Source organism: Camellia sinensis, chromosome 5 (genome assembly GCF_055761805.1).
Source record: "Camellia sinensis isolate YWXY chromosome 5, ASM5576180v1, whole genome shotgun sequence".
Classification (NCBI taxonomy): Eukaryota; Viridiplantae; Streptophyta; class Magnoliopsida; order Ericales; family Theaceae; genus Camellia; species Camellia sinensis.
This window is the reverse complement of record NC_138965.1, coordinates 106,976,477-106,992,758: the sequence shown is the minus strand read 5'-3', so window position 1 is coordinate 106,992,758 and position 16,282 is coordinate 106,976,477. Positions and strand designations below refer to the sequence as shown.

The 16,282-nt window shown below is 34.9% G+C and overlaps 1 protein-coding gene across 1 annotated transcript; it reads left to right on the top strand.

Annotated features, from left to right (window-relative positions):
* Nucleotides 1–9,506: 9,506 nt before the first annotated feature.
* On the top strand, nt 9,507–11,135 carry LOC114320536 (uncharacterized). Its single transcript, XM_028267602.2, has 2 exons — nt 9,507–9,934; nt 10,612–11,135. The coding sequence occupies exons 1-2, from the start codon at nt 9,837–9,839 to the stop codon at nt 10,928–10,930; spliced, it is 417 nt and encodes a 138-aa protein (XP_028123403.2). The 5' UTR covers nt 9,507–9,836; the 3' UTR covers nt 10,931–11,135.
* The last annotated feature ends 5,147 nt before the right edge of the window (nt 11,136–16,282 follow it).

The window sequence follows — 16,282 nt, the reverse complement described above, 5'->3', positions numbered from 1 at the left end:
TTAGTTGATCATCCATGCCAATCAAAATGTCAAGAAACAATGAAACTTGACGCAACGGATTTGGAGCCATGGCAGATGTGGTTCAATGGATCAAAGGCTAATGGTCTGGTGGGAATTGGTGTTGTGATTAAATCACCCCAAGAAGCAGAAACCACAGATGGTTTCAGAATTGATGAAATTGCTTATTCCAATAATCAAGCTGAATACGAAGCCTTAATTATGGGACTTGAGATACTTATTGGTTTACAGGCTTATGCAGTTGATATATTTGGAGATTCTCAACTGGTAATTAATTAAGTAAAAGGGATCTTTAAATGTCAAAGTGCAAGCATGTTGGCATACTATGTTGTCGCTGTACATTTGCTTTCCCATTTCCAAGTAGCATACGTAAATTATATCCTAAGATTCATGAATCATAAGGCTAATATTGTGGAGACATCCAATCATTTAGTATTTTCCTGTCCTACCTTCGAAGGCCAGCAGAAAGCTTAAGCTACAGTCCATGCAATTTATAGTATACGGGAATGCTCTTTACAAAAGAGGGGCACATGATCTCTTATTATAGTGTTCAGGACCAAAGGAAGCATTGACTGCCATGGCTAAGGTGCATGAGGGCATTTGTTGTGCTCACCGGCCTAGAGCTAAGATGAGATGGCTGCTTCAAAGGTACTCTTATTACTGGCCAACCATCCTTAAGGATTGCATAGAGTGTAAAAGGATGTTAAGCATGCCAGAAGCCTGGTATGATAAGTCATGTTCCAATAACTGATCTACATGTAGTGGTAAAGCCTTGGCCATTCAGAGGGTAAGTAATGGATATGATAGAAAAAAGAAATTAACCCACCTTCTTCGAAACAACACTGTTTCATTCTAATAGCGACAGACTACTTTACTAAGTGGGTTGAAGCTAAGCCTTATAAAACTGTGGATAAGACAGAAGTAATTGATTTCATCAAGGAATTGATCCACAGGTTTGGTATTTCACAGACCACAACTGTGGATAATGGGACTGTGTTTGATGGAAAGCTAGTGTAGGCTTTCATAGCAGAATTTAGAATTAGTCTTATTAATTCCATCCCCTATTATGCAAAAGCAGATGGCCAAGCAGAGTCATCGAACAAATCGTTGAAGAAAGAAATACAGAGGATTGTTAAGGATAATCCTAGAGATTGGCATAATTTACGATTAGATGTGTTATGGGCTTAAAGAACTTCTCAAAGATCAAGCACATAAATTACCCCTTATGCCTTGGTATATGGATATGATGCAATATTACCTGTTGAGATCAATATAAAGTCTTTAAGGATGAAATGCCAGAATCACCTAAACACTGATCAGTATCATCAAAGCATGTGTTTGGAATTAGAAAATGTAGATGAGGCCAGAATTTTGGCACTAAACAACATCCTTCTATAAAAGAGAAAAGCAGCCAAAAGCTACAATAAAGGGTCCAACACATCAGCTTTGATAAAGAGGACTTGGTGTGGAAAACAATACTTCTAATAGGAATTAAAATCCATAAGTTTGGCATGTGGTCACCCAATTAGGAAGGGCCATACCAGGTCCATAGGGTCTTGCCTGGGGGAGCCTACCATTTGAAGAATCTAAATAGATATGTGCATCCCAGAAAAATTAATGGTAGATATTTGAAGCATTATTACCCAATTGCATGGGAAACACAAGAAGTATAGAATCATCATACGAAACATCAATAAGAAATGAGAAACATTTGGATAAATAAGAGTGCTTTATTTCATAATAAATCAAGTACATTTTGCCATAGTTTGGGCCAAAATTCATTACAATGTCTCAACTGTTCCCTTACAATGAGTTCTTCACTTCTTAGAGCTAGGAACAGTTGAATGGCAGTCTTCATCTCTTGCCTGCGGTTTGATAGCCCTTGGTGAGAAGAATGTAGCTTCTTTACATTTTGCTCCAAAGCTAGGTTGATTGCTGTTAGTTCTTTCTCTAATTCTGCTTTCCTACGTAATAGTTAAGCTTAGAGTTGTGTGGCAAAGGAGTGTTGTCCTTTCAGCATTGACACTTCAGAGTGGACATGAGAGACAAACTCATTGTCTTTTAAAAATTCTTTCTTTGTAACCTTAGCTAGTTGATGAATGTTGACATTAAATTCGATGGTTGCTGCTACTTGAGACAAATGACCTCTGAAGGTAGCATTGGTCTACTCAAAGAATTGACAGCATTTGAGGAACTTATTCCTGATTGTTGGCTTTTTTAAGGCTTCGAATGGGATCCTCGAGAAAGTTCTAATCAACTCCAAGCAGATGCCTAAATCCATCCGAGGAAGAGAAATGGTGGATTCAATAGCAGAAGAGCCTCTAATTATCTCTAGAAAGGAGTCAGCTAGATCCAAAGGGTCAGCCTCACTACCAGATGGAAGCACTGGTGTAGATATGCCAAATAAGCTCGCCAGTTGAGCTTCGAAGATGTTCATCTCTTCCTTTGATAAGGGGAATGTGGAGGAGCTACTAGTGGAAGGCAATGTTGAAGTGATTGGTGGAGGAGAATGAGAGAAAGATGCCTTAGCAGCATCAATGGTCCTAGCCACCAATAGGTCCAAGGAAGGAAGGCTGGAGTACGGTCTTGAAGGAAGTATTAATAGGCTACCAGTACCATCCTTGGAGGCAGAGCTACTAATGAAGAAAATAGGGGTAGCAGGTGTACTCTTAGCAAATAAAGGGGTGGCTAGGACTTTGGGAGGTGTGGAAATAGGCAAAGGTGAGAAAATGGTCACCAGGGGCCAATTAAGAAATTTGACAGGATTAGGAGAAATGAAGGAAATGATGATGAGCAGGTCAAGCTTGAAAGGAATCAAGGAAGAAGCCATAGGGAGTGTAGAAGCAGGGGTTGGGAATATCATCTACAGAGGCTCTACACTCATTGGAAGGTTGATATTTTCTTTCCCTTTTCCTTTCAATGCTTTTTTCAAGTTTGTAGAGCTCAAAAAAGGTCTTTCAGTGCTCTGTAAAGGAGAAGAAGAAGGCAATGAAGAGGATATAAGAATGCCCGCTGTTACTGCATGTCAAAAGAAAATAGATATAAAGACAATGCTGAAAGAATCAAAGCCAGTGTTATTACAAAAAAGAAAAAGAGAGTTACCAGTAGCTGCAGTAGTAATAGCTGGAGAACTACGAAGGATATGATGCTCAGCAGCTTTACTTTTCCTTGCAGCGTCTTGTCGTACTACCTCGACAACAGCAACCTCTTCTTTAAAATCTTCTGCTACCTCTTCTTCTTAGATCTTTGAAAAACAATGACCTCCTTGGCTTGTTTCTTCTCTGCTACCTTAAGAGTTACTTCATGAACAACGTTTGTAGGAAGTTAAGGGCTTATTCAGGGGAAGTTGGCTTCTTCATTCTCTTCAAAGGGGCTTCTTCTTCTTCTTCTAAAGGGACCTTAGGGGCCTCCTCTACAGGCTCGACCTTAATGTGGGCCTTTCTTTTCTGCTGCATGTTCTTCAGTGCGGCCAAGGTTTGTGCTCTCTAAGATAAAACCTCCTGCGAAGTCCCTGTACTAATAAAAGAAGCTTTAAGTAAAAATAATAGTATAAAGGAAGGAAAAGCAAGAAAAATGACAGAATAGGTACCCTTTTTGACAGCAGCTCTGGTAATTCTAGATGAGGAGGCTGCAGTGGGGGTAGAGGTAATAATAATACCAGCTTCTTTAGATTTGGCTTGCCCACCATGGGATGACATATCCAAATTCTTTAGTAAATCTAGGGTAGGGGTAGCAAGCTGCACCTCCATGTTGGCGGACCACCATTTTTTGAACCTATTCATGGCCTTACCATAGATAGTGAAAGGCATAAATTAAAAGCTGGAGAGATCTCCTCTGAACTTGACTGCTGCTTCATCCAGCCTGGATTTTGGTACCTTCGGGTCTTTGGTGTCAAGATCATAGTTGGAGTGGTTGCAGAGTGGGACAGGAATCCCTTGGCTAAGCACAAATTGGGCAGGGCAGTAGGCTTCAGAGGTGCACTTGTAAGCTTGAGGATTTAAAGTGCCAATGAAGAGTTCCATTGGCAGCAGAATGAAGGCTCACATTTCTTTGTGAATATGCCTGGAGCAGATGGAATCAGCCAAAAAATCCCTTAACCATGCTGGCCATATAGCAGCATCGAAGGGGTGGAAGAGGGAAGATCGAGCAGCCAGTGGTAGGTGATGAAAGAAAGAAAAATAATAAACAAAGCTAAAGGGATACAAAGAAACCCTGGTATATTTTTCTCTATAAGTGGTAGACTATTGTACCAAAAATCTGAAGCTATGGGAATAGAGGCCAGTGAAGTATGCAAATAGCTAGAGTTGGAGGATCCAAATTAGACCCCCTTGATTAGGCTCTAGAGGCCTCTCATAAAATTGCGAACAAACCCTATATACATGGCCCAGAACATAAGGGGCCAGGGCTATTCTTATCCCTAAAGCTAGAGCCTTGGCAAGGGGGACGAATTTAGGCAGTATTTTTTGAGAGGAAGTACAGAAAGGAATTTACAAAGCCAATAAAGGATAAAAGAAACGAACTCATGGTCGGTCACAGGACCTTCCTTTCTATTCTTAGAGGTTACGAAGTCACTATAAGAAGAATTACAAGAAGGAATAGAGAAAGAGACCTTAAGGTTGAAACAATGAGGACCAAAAGTGCCACTAGAAGTTGACAGTCTCAAAATGTGTCACATGTCAAGAACGGTGGGGGCCATCATACCACATTGAAATTGGAAAAACTTAAATGCAGGATTCCAAAAACAAAGGGTAGTTGGGATAAGAAAAGGGTCCTTAGAAATTACGAACCTAGAGAGTCGAAGGGTGTCAAGAATGCAAAGGTCCTCTAAGTCTTGTTCCCGAGCTCCAACTACTTTGTCATACCACTCTTCCCACCCAGTCTTCAATGTGGGCCAGCAACAGTGAGGTCTGTTAACCCTCCAACTTCTCCAGTTGTAGCTTCCTTTGTAGAGAATGTAGTGTTCCTCCAAGCGTGGGTATAAAGGAGGAAGTGTAGCAGGAGCCTCTTTAAAAATAAGGCTAAGATCGTATTCCCCTCGAGCATAGTAACGAGGGATGAAGATTCTTCCATCAATCGCTCTTTGACTTTGTGGTGTCTCGTATTTGGCTATCTCATCAGTAATGGATCTCCTCAAAGCCATTGAGGGATGTAAATGTTCAACAACCAGTATTTTCGCAGAGGAAAAGAAACCATCGGTGAGGAATTGAAAGAAGGGTGAGGAGAATGAGCAATAGAAGGGTAAGGAGTTGAAGTTTGCAACAATGAAAGTGAGAGGAGAGACTGGACAAATAAATCGGTAAGAGCGCGAGAAATTGTGGCTTTATATCATTCTTTTTTTTTTTTGGGTCCAAATTACTCATTTAACGTAACTGGTTCAATAGGTCCAGATTATTTGAATTTTTATTCTGACCCATGTGGGATCAAGGCCTTTCTTTTTGAACTCCTATAAAGAAAGTTTCCCCTAGAGTAGCATCTTGTTACCTTCTAAGGGAGGGAAATATACTTCAAAATGTTCAGCTTGGCATCGAAATAAGTAGTTGGCTTCGAAACCAGTATTCTACTGGAATGATGAAGCCTATGCCTTAACTTGAGTAAGGTTAGGACTTGTTTAACAATTCGAAGGTCTTAAAAGTACAATCCTAGGCGTTCTACTAAAAAAGATTTCCTTCGAAGGAATATTCTATTATCTTTTTGAGGAAAGAAAGTGTACCTTTGAGAGCTTTGTTTTGGCTTCAAAATAAGGGGGTATCGTAAGGCCAGTACTTGCTGGAATGGTGCGAGAGTTTTGTAGATTAAAAGATTTGCAAATTGGCAAAAAATGAAACCCATGCCTTTAAATTTCAAAAATATGAAAGTACATTCTTGGACTTTCTACTAAGTAGAACCCTTCGAAGGAGTATATTATCACTTCTTGAGGGAAACCATGCAGGCTTCGAAATAGATGGGTTACTTCGAAGATAATATTTGTAATTATATGAACAATTTGACTGATAAAATGTATATGAACAAATATGAACCATGCAATTAGAACACAAAAACCCAATTTTATTGATGTGAATATCTACATTGGGAAAGCCTATTTGGCTACATTCTCAATTTTGTAAAAGTAAGGAATAGACAAGGTTACAAGGTCATAAAATTTTGTCCTGCAAAATTCAATAAATATATATTCTTTCTCTAACCTTCCCTCCATCCTATCTAAATTTGGCTTATCTAATTGGTGAGCCCTTATTTGGTAGAAAAATTGTTGGGCCTTCTTTGCAAATTCTATTTGCTTCAATGCTTTCTCCACTTCATCCATCCCACACATATCATCCATATTAACATCTTCCCCGTACTCTGAATCAGGTTTCTTGAAATCTTCATATTCTTCAAGAAGTTTTTTGTTTCATATTGAGTTTGGATACAAACAACGGAGATCTCCTCTAGGTATTCGCTGGTGGCCAAGGCATTTTTGTGCCAGTTAAACAACAAAAGGAGCTGGTCCAGAAAAGTGTGAAGTTCTGCTTGGGCCACTGGGTTGAGGTTGTGGCTTTGAGAGACAATGTCACAAGCCTATAGAAAATTATTGTGAGGAGTGTCATCTTGAAGGGCTTCAAAGGATAAATAAGAAAAGACGGCAAGCAGGGTTTGGGCTTTATATTGTTGATAAGTAGTTGGAGGAACTGGAGTCTGACAAGGAGCGAAATGCTGGCTTTCGAATAGTGTAAATTTTAATTCCTTTATCTAGTTGGGATTAGGAGGAAGAGGAGGAGTAGTTGGGTCCCCTCCAAAAGAAGGTGGAAACTGAGGCTCATTTACACACTCTAGCCAGTCAGAAAAGCAAAATTTTACTTTCCAGGCTAAGAGTGAGGGGTTCATTCCCAAAGCTTCGATTGGGTAAGGGGTCTTTCATACTATTTTGGTCAGCAAGGTGGAAGTATACCATGTCGAAAGCAAGTTGTCTTCGACATAGTGAAGGTGGTCAAATGGAATATAGGGATATACCACAGAGCTACACGAAGAAGGAGGAATCACAATGGGGTCGTCAAATTCAATAAATCTGTGATGAATTCGCTCTCTTGTTTGGGGTTGGGTTGGTGTTGGCCAAGCATTCCAACTAGTAGTTCTAGTAGAAGATGAGGCAGTTTTGGAGCAGATGAAGAGCATCCAAGATCCATTTGGGCAAGTTTTTGGTCTAAAGACTCATGTTATGCGAAAGCCTCCATAACTTGTATAAATGGAAGAGGATAGATATGTCTAATGAATGCATGGAAGTTCTTTTGAGATTGATCATCATTGTCCAAAGCCCCTTCGTATGCTTGATCAATGAAAGAGAATGTTTGATTAGCCATCAGAGATGTATCAATCTTTTCGTTTGCACAGATAGTGGAGGTAGGGTTCAAGCACAAGAAGGAATTCAATGAAGTTCAATGTTTTAAACATTGTTGGGAGACGATTACACATCCAGGATAAATAATTTCCATGCACGTTCTAGGACTTAGGCAAAATACATTGATCCACTAATATTACCAAGTATTGGATATATTAGTGCGGAGGGTAATGTTGATTATATATTTTGTACAGACCTATCGCAACTCGACACGTGGATCATAAGAGGCAATTTGGAAAATAAGTAACGGTCTCCAATCATCAATAGACGCATGGCAACTTATAGTAGTGGCAATGAATCCGCGAGACATAGGAACAGTCAATATATCCAAGGCGGTGAAATTCAAATTCAAGAGGGAAGCCCAATTGTGGGAGTGGAATAGTGGGAGCAAACTGTTCAACGTCATACTTAGTGATCATGGAGATCACTTCCACAATTATCACATATTTCGACGGTTATCAGCCATTTCGACGGTTATCTTCAGAGCTTGTAAATAGAAGAGAGTTCTGATAATGCAAGACCCAGAACCAGATCTAGAAAATCAATTTATTTACTTTATATTCCAATCCTTTAAATTCCATTCTTTTACTTTCCTGTGCTGGATATCAAATTCCTGGAAGTGATTCTAAAGTAGTTTGTTGATGTAATCCCATTCGAAGCTGTCGAAGTCCAAATGTATTATTGTAAACTCTAGTTCACTTAATAAAGTTTGATTTCTACCACTGTAATTCGTCTTTCTTGTCCTTTGATTAAGTCTTCTTAATTTTCTCCTAAAAACTAAGTCATCAGTAAAGTCCTCTTCATTGAGGCTAAAAGAATTTCGAAACAATTGTCTGGCTAAATGGTTGGCATTTATTAATCTTTGTAAAGACTTATTAATCTTTGCTGACAAGCTCGAATTACATTTCAAACCTTCGAAAGTCAAAAAAATTAACAATTATCTTCGCAAAAAATCAAGTTAATCCAAAATTTGTAACCCCATGAGCAAATACTAATTATTTTAAAAAAATTATGACGATCAAGTTAATCATTTATTTATTTATTTATAAAAATGTGCTCTTGTTATGGAATTATAAATGTCTAATCAGTTTATTTATTACATGAATAATTTATTTAACGAATTTTAAAATATGAACGGTTCAAATTATTTAAAAAAAAAAAAAAAAACTGAGAAAATGCCTCTACTCAAGCACCACAAGAGGATGTTATGACTTGCTCACAGTAGCCTCCCAAGTCCATGTAACATACCCATGAGAGTAGTTACCCATAAATGGACAAGGTGTTTCCCACCCAGCAAAATCTACTGTCACTTTATTTATTTATTTATCTATTATTATTTTTGTGCCAATCTATATAAAAATAAAGATTGAATATAAAACGAACTATCAATTAATGAGAGTTCAAATGTTGTGGTAATAAGAAGTAAAAATTGTAATTTATTATATATTATTAAGTGATAATATTAGATAGAATGGTAACACAAATATATTTAATATTTATTCTAATAAAAAAAATTTACAGACAAAGAATTCAATCGCAAGAAAATATCCCGAAAATACTGTGCAGTTTACATTAACAAGTCATGAATGTGTATCACATATTCGGTGAATTTTTGATTTGTAGTAAAAATGACGGGTAATACGAGAGTGTGGGTCACGCCTTAGGAAAGCTTGGTGGTGAAACTTGTTGGTTTGTTAACATTAAAATATGGCAATGAGAAAAATTAACACAAAATGACAAAATTAAGGAAAGAAAGAAAGAAAGAAAGAAAGAAATAGGCAATTGATAAAACAATAATGATTGAGATTTTTTTTTTTTTTCATAATTTTTCTTAGAATTTCTATTATTAATGGCGTAAACTACATATATATATATATATATATATATATATATATAAAAGTCGATTCTATATAGAGCAAGGATCCTCTAGAGTTTTTTTTTTTTAAAGTTTCCTAGAGTGGTGCTTTGTGTGGTTGAGATTTAATGATAAATCACATCAATTTTTCAGCATTAAATCTCAACCACACAACACACCACTTTAGAAAATTTTAGGAAAAAAACACTCTAGAAGATGCTTGGTGTTCTATATATACATCAATAATAAAAATTCAAAGAAGACTGAAGGTTTCTAAAAAATTGAGAATGAAAATCAAGCAAGCACCACCTTGGGGCACAACTGTCATTCTCCCCATCTCAATTTTAAGGTTCTCTCTCCTCTCTCTCTCTCTCTCTCCTAACTGAAAACGACTGCAAGCAACCTGTGGTCTACCTATATGTATATCCCTTGGTTTTATATATATATAATTCTGTATATATATGTGGGGATGTAACAACACCGACTCAAACCCATTACCCTTCTTTAAAATTCTCTCTCTGGGAGTTCTCTCCCTTGTTGGGTTTTTCTGTGTCTGTGTTCATCAATTTGAAGCTCTTCAAGGCTTCATCAATGGTGGATCTTCAGACTGTGTGTTGTATGTGCGGTGATGTAGGCTTCCCTGACAAGCTCTTCCGTTGCACCAAGTGCCACCATCGCTTTCAGCACTCGTATGTACACCCTTCTTCTCGACCACCCACCACCACCACCACACACACATATACATCTCATAATCACCTAGTCGGGGTATGTTCTTCTAGCTATGATGTAGTTTTAATATCTTAGATTTTCATATGTGTTTATATAATTCTTCTCTTTTCTTGATAAAAAAATATTTATCATAATCACCATCACTCACATACCCATCATTTGGAATCTCATCTTCTTCCTGATCACGCTTCTAAATATTGATCATTACGTATCGTATTAATAATACTGATAATAACAAGTTTTTAAAATTTTAAAATTATTATTTATTGATATATTAATCTATATCAGTTGATATATGATCGTATGGTTGATATTGATACAATTATTTAGAATCATGATTTTGATCCTGTCATATGCATATGACTATCTCATCACTACAATCATCATAGTCTAAGTATAATTTTAAATAACTGGAGATATTTCAGCGAAACAGTTATATATTAGTCAATATGTATTAAATATTTAAAATCTAGGTGTGTGTGAAAGGGAACATCTTAGGTGGTTTAGTACACAAACTTATCATCATCATAGATGATCACAACATGATTAGAATTAAAATACTTGATTAGTTTATGACTAATATAATACCCATGTGTTTATGTTACCATAATTTTTTTGTTTTTTGATGAAATGGTAGGTATTGCAGCAACTACTACAGCGAATCATCGGAGCCAATTGAACATTGTGATTGGTGCCAAAGTGAAGAGAGAAGTTCAAGATCTCATGGAAGTTCTTCAAAGAAATGCGCCGCTGGAAATGACTCCGGCAGCGGTGGCGGCGCCACCAACAGATCGGAGTACTCCGGCGACAAGATCAAGCAACATGACCGGGACGAGAGTGCCACCACCACCGCCACCGCCACCGCCACTACTGAGAAGGGGAAGAATCCAAGCGGCGCGCCGTCGCCAAGGACTACTACCCGCAGGTACAAGCTCCTCAAGGATGTCATGTGTTGAATTTGAATAAAAAAACATAGACTAATTGTGATGATGTCTGAAGGGTTTGTGTGTCCATAGTAGCAATAACAAATGTTGATCAAAAGTTGTTTTTATGTGCTTTCTAGTTATAAGTTTTCAAGGTTCTTGTTATCAAATAATGGAACTCATATATATATAGATATATATTTTTCATATATAAATCATACAACTAGTGATTTTACCATGGTTGGGCACTACATATATTTGAGTGATGAATAATTTATCGTTATGATTGTGTATGACACATTATAATTCTATAGGGATTGTGTTATAGGTTTGCAAGTCATGAAATTATATGGCTTGATTTAGCTAATGTATAATTATAATTAGTATTTTGAATCCAATATTAATAGGAGACCTGTTGTAGAGTCCAACGTCAAATTTGAATCTCATTGACCATGAAAATCAATAAGGATTTTAGGGTAATTGGTATCTTGAGCCCAATAATAACATAAGACTCCAAATTCAATTCTCATTGACCATAAAAAATAACAATTACTGCATTAGGGTAACTACTCGATAATAACATGAGAGCTCTCGTGAAGCGCATGTATGCTAAATTCGAATGGCATTGACCATAAAATCTAGAGTATTATTAAGGTATATTTGTTGGTTCTTGTAGAGATAAACAATGTTGGTGGTTTTCTTGGCATTAACTTATTTTTATGATATCTTGAACTTAAAAAAAATGAGAAATGTTAGGGATCATGAAATTTTTTTTATGAAAATGATCATGAAAAATCTGTGACCCTTAGATTACCTTGATTAGTGTGTAGTGCTTTATTTTAAGTGTAATCCAAAGGTCACAAATCTTTCATGATCATTTTCATGAAAGATTTTTTATGATACCTAGCATTACTGAAAAAAAAATATGCGAGCTATTGTGGAGCGAATGGCTAACAAACTCCAATCCCATTAAATATATGTGCATTCTAAATTCTGATTATTCAACCAAATTTGAGAAGATTATCTCTTCTGGAATATCAAGATAGACAAATGTTAATGCTTGATTTGATCTATACTAGACAGGTATTCTAATACTAAAGTCAACAAATTTCTATCTTTTGAAATAGAGTCAATAACATAAATACTATAAGGTATAATAAATTTTTAGAACATGCGTACCTCAAACCAAGGAGGTGCACAGTATTCTGCCTTCATCTAAGTTTTTTATTCTTACCCAACTTAAGAGTCACTTCTCTATTGGAATTCAACCACCTATAAGTCATTGGGGTTTGACCAATGCCACAATCTCTACCAATACTATCACATTGCATGACACCTCGGCCTGAGATTATGTTACGTAGTGAAGATCCTGAACCCACGTGATTTTACTAAAAAATATTTCCCCACATTATAAAAGAACAAACAAATGTATTAAGGTGTGGTTCTAACAGAGATAAACAAGGTTGGTGGTTGCTTGGCATTGACCTATTTTTTTGTTGATATGGGTTAGGGTATGTAAATAGGTTTTTGTCTTTTGTCACCAACAGGGTTGTAGGTGGGAGTTGCACACTCAATGCTGGGTTGAGTCTCTTAAGGAGAATTCAATGCAATTTGTTGTCTTTTCCCCCCAAAGAATTCATCGTACCTAAAGCAGCTGGCTTTTTTACAGATTCACTGAAAAAGTATTTATGAGACCCCTCTATTATTATTTATTTATTTTTGGAGAGAGGAGGGGGGGGGGGGACTCAAGTAGAAAAAAATGTTAGTGCACTCAAGGTCTTGAATATCGATTAAGGAAAATGAGTGAGAACACTAATTAGTGCTATCATTAATGGTGTGGTAGTGGGCCCCATCATGAATGATTTGATATTTTGGTCTTGGTGTTGTATTTTTATTTTTATTTTTATTTTTATTTTTATTGAGTGTCATGCATTAGTGGTCTTTTTAGAGTTCCAAAATTAGTGATCTCTATCATTGTTGTATCGATTAATATGAATTGATTTTTTTTAATTTTTAAATTTTAAATTTTTTTAATTTTTAAATTTTTATAGAGAAGCATGCCGAATGAACAAAAACATATAAGAAATATTTTAATAATATAAAAAGGGAACAATTTCTTTACTATGAAAAAAAAACTGATTTGCCTTAAAAGCTTACAATCCAATTTGTAGTGAACTGTTTGGTAGTCAAGGTACAATTCATGCCCCAAATCATGCATAAATTGCATAAAATTTAAAAGTTAATAAAATGGAAAAATTTGACGTAACTCAAATTATAATAAAAATCAAACTATCTAAAAAATTATAATTAATATTTTTTTAAAATTTGTTTTTATAAAAATGAAAATATTATTTTTAAAAAAGTCACATCTTCGTCAATTTTGAATTTGAGAGGTTGATATTCATTGATCATTTACCAATATTATTTGATAACATCTGATAAAAATCCGATAAATGATTGTGTCACGAGGACTAATATGTATCTCGATATAATTATTCAAAACCATGAATGCATAATGCAAGAGATTGAGAAATTTGAGAGTCAATTGAGGAATTTGAGTCTATTGGTGGTTGCTTCTAGGCCATTCATTTAAGTCATGAGTCATCTTGATTTTTTTCCCCCACATGGTCTGTACTATTGACTCGTAGTTTGTGAAATATCTTGAAAGTACACAAGCCTTGTTTGGAGACTAACCTCTCGTTTGGCATGTGGGTTAAAGAGTTGTTTTTGGTTATTTTAGTCAAAAAAATAAAAATAAATAAATAAAATAAAATAAAATAGACTCAAATATTAATAAGATAAAATGTCACATTTAAATTATAATTATTTTATTTTTTTCTCATAAAAGTCAAAAAATTTAAAAAATCCATCACAAACCAGATTTTTTAACCTTAGATTACAGTCAAAAAGTCAAAAAATTAACATACATTCCAAATAAAACCTAAATATTTAGTTAAAATGTCATTATAAATTATGATACAACTTTTTCTTATTTGGCAATTTTTTCATAAAAAGTCAAGAAATTACTAAAAATTATCTATTCCCAAAACGAGGCCAAAGTTTACGAGACCTATACAATTTTTATGGAAATTAATCTTTTTAGTGATATTTTAATTTTTCGAATAAAAAAAATTCTTAAAAAAAGGGAGTGAGTTGACTTTTTGTATTGACTTTTTAATTTTTTAAACTGTTTTAACCAATTGTTAATCATGGTCTTAATCAAGAAATTATCGTTAATTTAAAATTTATGGTGTACATTAAAAGTTATTATTATTAAGGGTGCTCAAGAATTGGTTTTTGATGATTTGATCTATGGTTTGGATCTGCTTACATGTCTGCGGTTTGAAAAAAATTGAACTCGCAACTGCCCGCAATGCGGATTTTGATTTGTGCAGATAGGATTCATGAATGTGCAGACGGTTGCAGGCAGTTTGCGAATTAGGCTTTTCCTTTAAAATTTTATTTTTTGGTTTGTTTGTTTGTTTGGTTTTTTTTTTTTTCCATTTTATAAATATTCTTTTTTGGAACTTTCCTCCTATTTTTGAAATATTATTTTGTACCATAAATTCTCATATTTCTTATAATGAAATCATTATTTTTCAAATGATTTATTCCTAATAAATTACAACTTATCTATCCAATTTACTTCCAGAAGGAAACAAACTATAAGCATAGTCCATGATCAGTCAATTGACTCATATCTACTTTGCAGAAAATGTATAAACTAAACAATATATGCAGATGAGGGCAGGAGAGTGCAGGTGCGGAGAAAACCCGCAATCCTCCCGCAACCCAAAAAATAGGAATATCCTAACTCGCATCCGACTCTAATGATTATGCGAGACCGCCCAAATAGGTGCTGGCTATTTGGGTTGTACGATTTTTGCGAGTCAGATAACTCTATACCCAAATCTCATTTATTATGGAATTACACTTTAAATGAATTTGGACATTAAATATTATAATTATGAATATATATTTTTTCATTTTTTCCTTGAGATCATAGTATTATTGCTCGTATATTGGGTCTTGATAAGTGACACCCATGACTTTTAGCACCAAATTATTCTCTATTTTCTTTTTCTTTTTGAGTAATAATTCCAAAAAAAATATGTACAGAATGATATGATAAAGCTACACTCATTTATTTCAAATCAAACTCATCAAAATGGATTATAATTTCAAAAGAGTAGTTTTACACACAATAAAAAATAAATAAATAATAAAAAGAAAAAAAAATATAGAATTTTGATCTAGAATAATATGGCAGCCCTTGAGTCCTATCACTTTAAAAACAGAGGCCCATTAATATGATTTATATTTTCAAGATTATCATTGCTACATTATCCTAGTATAACATTTGTATATAATTTCAGTTTTCATTTAAAAAAATTACCACAATCACGTCATCTTAGTGAAATTTTTTTGTATAAAAGTTGGAAGAGGCTACTATGTTCATCCCTAAACTAGTGCATATGGTATGCTTTTTATAAATTTTTCACAAAATTTCATAATAAAAAATTAGAAAGTGTCATAATTTCTTTATTTATAATTTTAGAGTTCACATTATAAATTCACTATTCACAACTTTACCTCATGTGGCATAATACTCAACAAACATTCATAACTTTCACCCTAATAAAATTATGACTTTCTTAATTTTACACCTTTCAAGAGTACATGCTATAAATTTCTCCACAAAAGTTTTACATCCAAGTTTTTTTTTTTTTTCCTCTCCCAGTTTGATTGTACCAAGGGTTGTTCAAATTTCATTTATCTCTCTCTCTCTCTCTCTCTCTCTCTCTCTCTCTCTCTCTCTCTCTCTCTCTCTCAAAGACCACCTATCTGACCTTCATGTGAACCTGATTTGAAGATGAAGAAAACTCACTATAAATACAAACATTATGACCCATTCTCAGTAGTTCCCATCTGCCCAAATATATATACTTTCCTTTGTTTCCAAACTATCATCAAAACTGTCACATGGTTGCTTGGCTTCTGCACTCCCTTCCACTTTTTATTATCCAATTTGCAAGCAACTTCTAACACAGATTAACAAGCAATAATGATATTTTTTCCACATATTATTCTATATTTTTATTTTGGTTAAAAATACTAGGCTCTTTTCATTCGAAATGCGTGTAAAGGCCAAATTATTGCATTACAAAATTTCCAAATTTAAATTTCATGCAACTTTGCAAGTTTTGATTTATCAACCTTGGACAGGAATTTTCGATATCTTTTGCATCAACCTTGATCAAACCAAACCAACCCCATTTTTTTTTTTTTTGACATAGAAGCAACCCCATGATCCTTTTGTTTTCTTAATTAAGTATACATTAGTTGGATCTACTAATTCTATTTTTTTTTTAATTTTTAAACAAC